Below are 601 nucleotides of genomic sequence, written 5' to 3'. Positions count from 1 at the left end.
GACCCCGCCACTGAGCTCTTCTGAATCTGGCCCCAAGGTAATTCCCCAAACCAGAACCATTTTTCAGTTGCCACAATCAACGCTCTTTCCAAACAGCCAGAGCTTGTGTCAGCCAGGAGGACGGAATGACATGGCCAGGTCGACAGCCGGGTCTCCCGGGAGGCCCCACCCCCAGGGCTGGCCCCTGCCCGCATCGCGCATGGCACCCCTCGGACGTGTGTCTGGTTCTGTTCCGGGAAGAAGGGGCTGCGCGGAGCAACACGATTCTCCATCGTGTGACAAGCTGATCGTAGGGCACATCTGGAGGGCAGCACGCCAGGGTCCCCACAGACCCTAAGCTAGAAGCGCCCATAATGCTAACTCCAAAACTGCCACAGCACATAAACAGGACTTCTCCAACCTCACAGCTCTGAGGTCTGCTCCTAACGGGTGCAGCTCAGCCAGGGACACCGGGAAAGACCCCGGGCGGGGGGTGCACGCCGCACGTGCAAGGACTTCGCTTGGGCCCCTGGTTACGTGCCACTCACGTCTCCTAATCCCACGCAGGCCGGGGCTCGGGCCCTGGGAGAATACCTGGCCTTCGAAGAGGAGACGACTTTCC

General features: G+C 61.2%; 1 protein-coding gene across 1 annotated transcript in view; it reads right to left on the bottom strand.

Moving 5' to 3' along the window:
• Positions 1–601, bottom strand: part of NPHP4 (nephrocystin 4) — a 95,568-nt gene that overhangs the window by 66,087 nt on the left and 28,880 nt on the right. Inside the window, exon 8 of the mRNA XM_025048588.1 lies at positions 574–601. This exon is cut by the window's right edge and continues 145 nt beyond it. Coding sequence (XP_024904356.1) covers positions 574–601 — 28 coding nt within the window. The remainder of the gene's footprint in view (positions 1–573) is intronic.

The sequence above is a fragment of the Pteropus alecto genome, unplaced genomic scaffold (genome assembly GCF_000325575.1).
Source record: "Pteropus alecto unplaced genomic scaffold, ASM32557v1 scaffold125, whole genome shotgun sequence".
NCBI lineage: Eukaryota > Metazoa > Chordata > Mammalia > Chiroptera > Pteropodidae > Pteropus > Pteropus alecto.
Note: the sequence above shows the minus strand (reverse complement) of the source record. Positions and strands in the feature narration are given on the sequence as shown.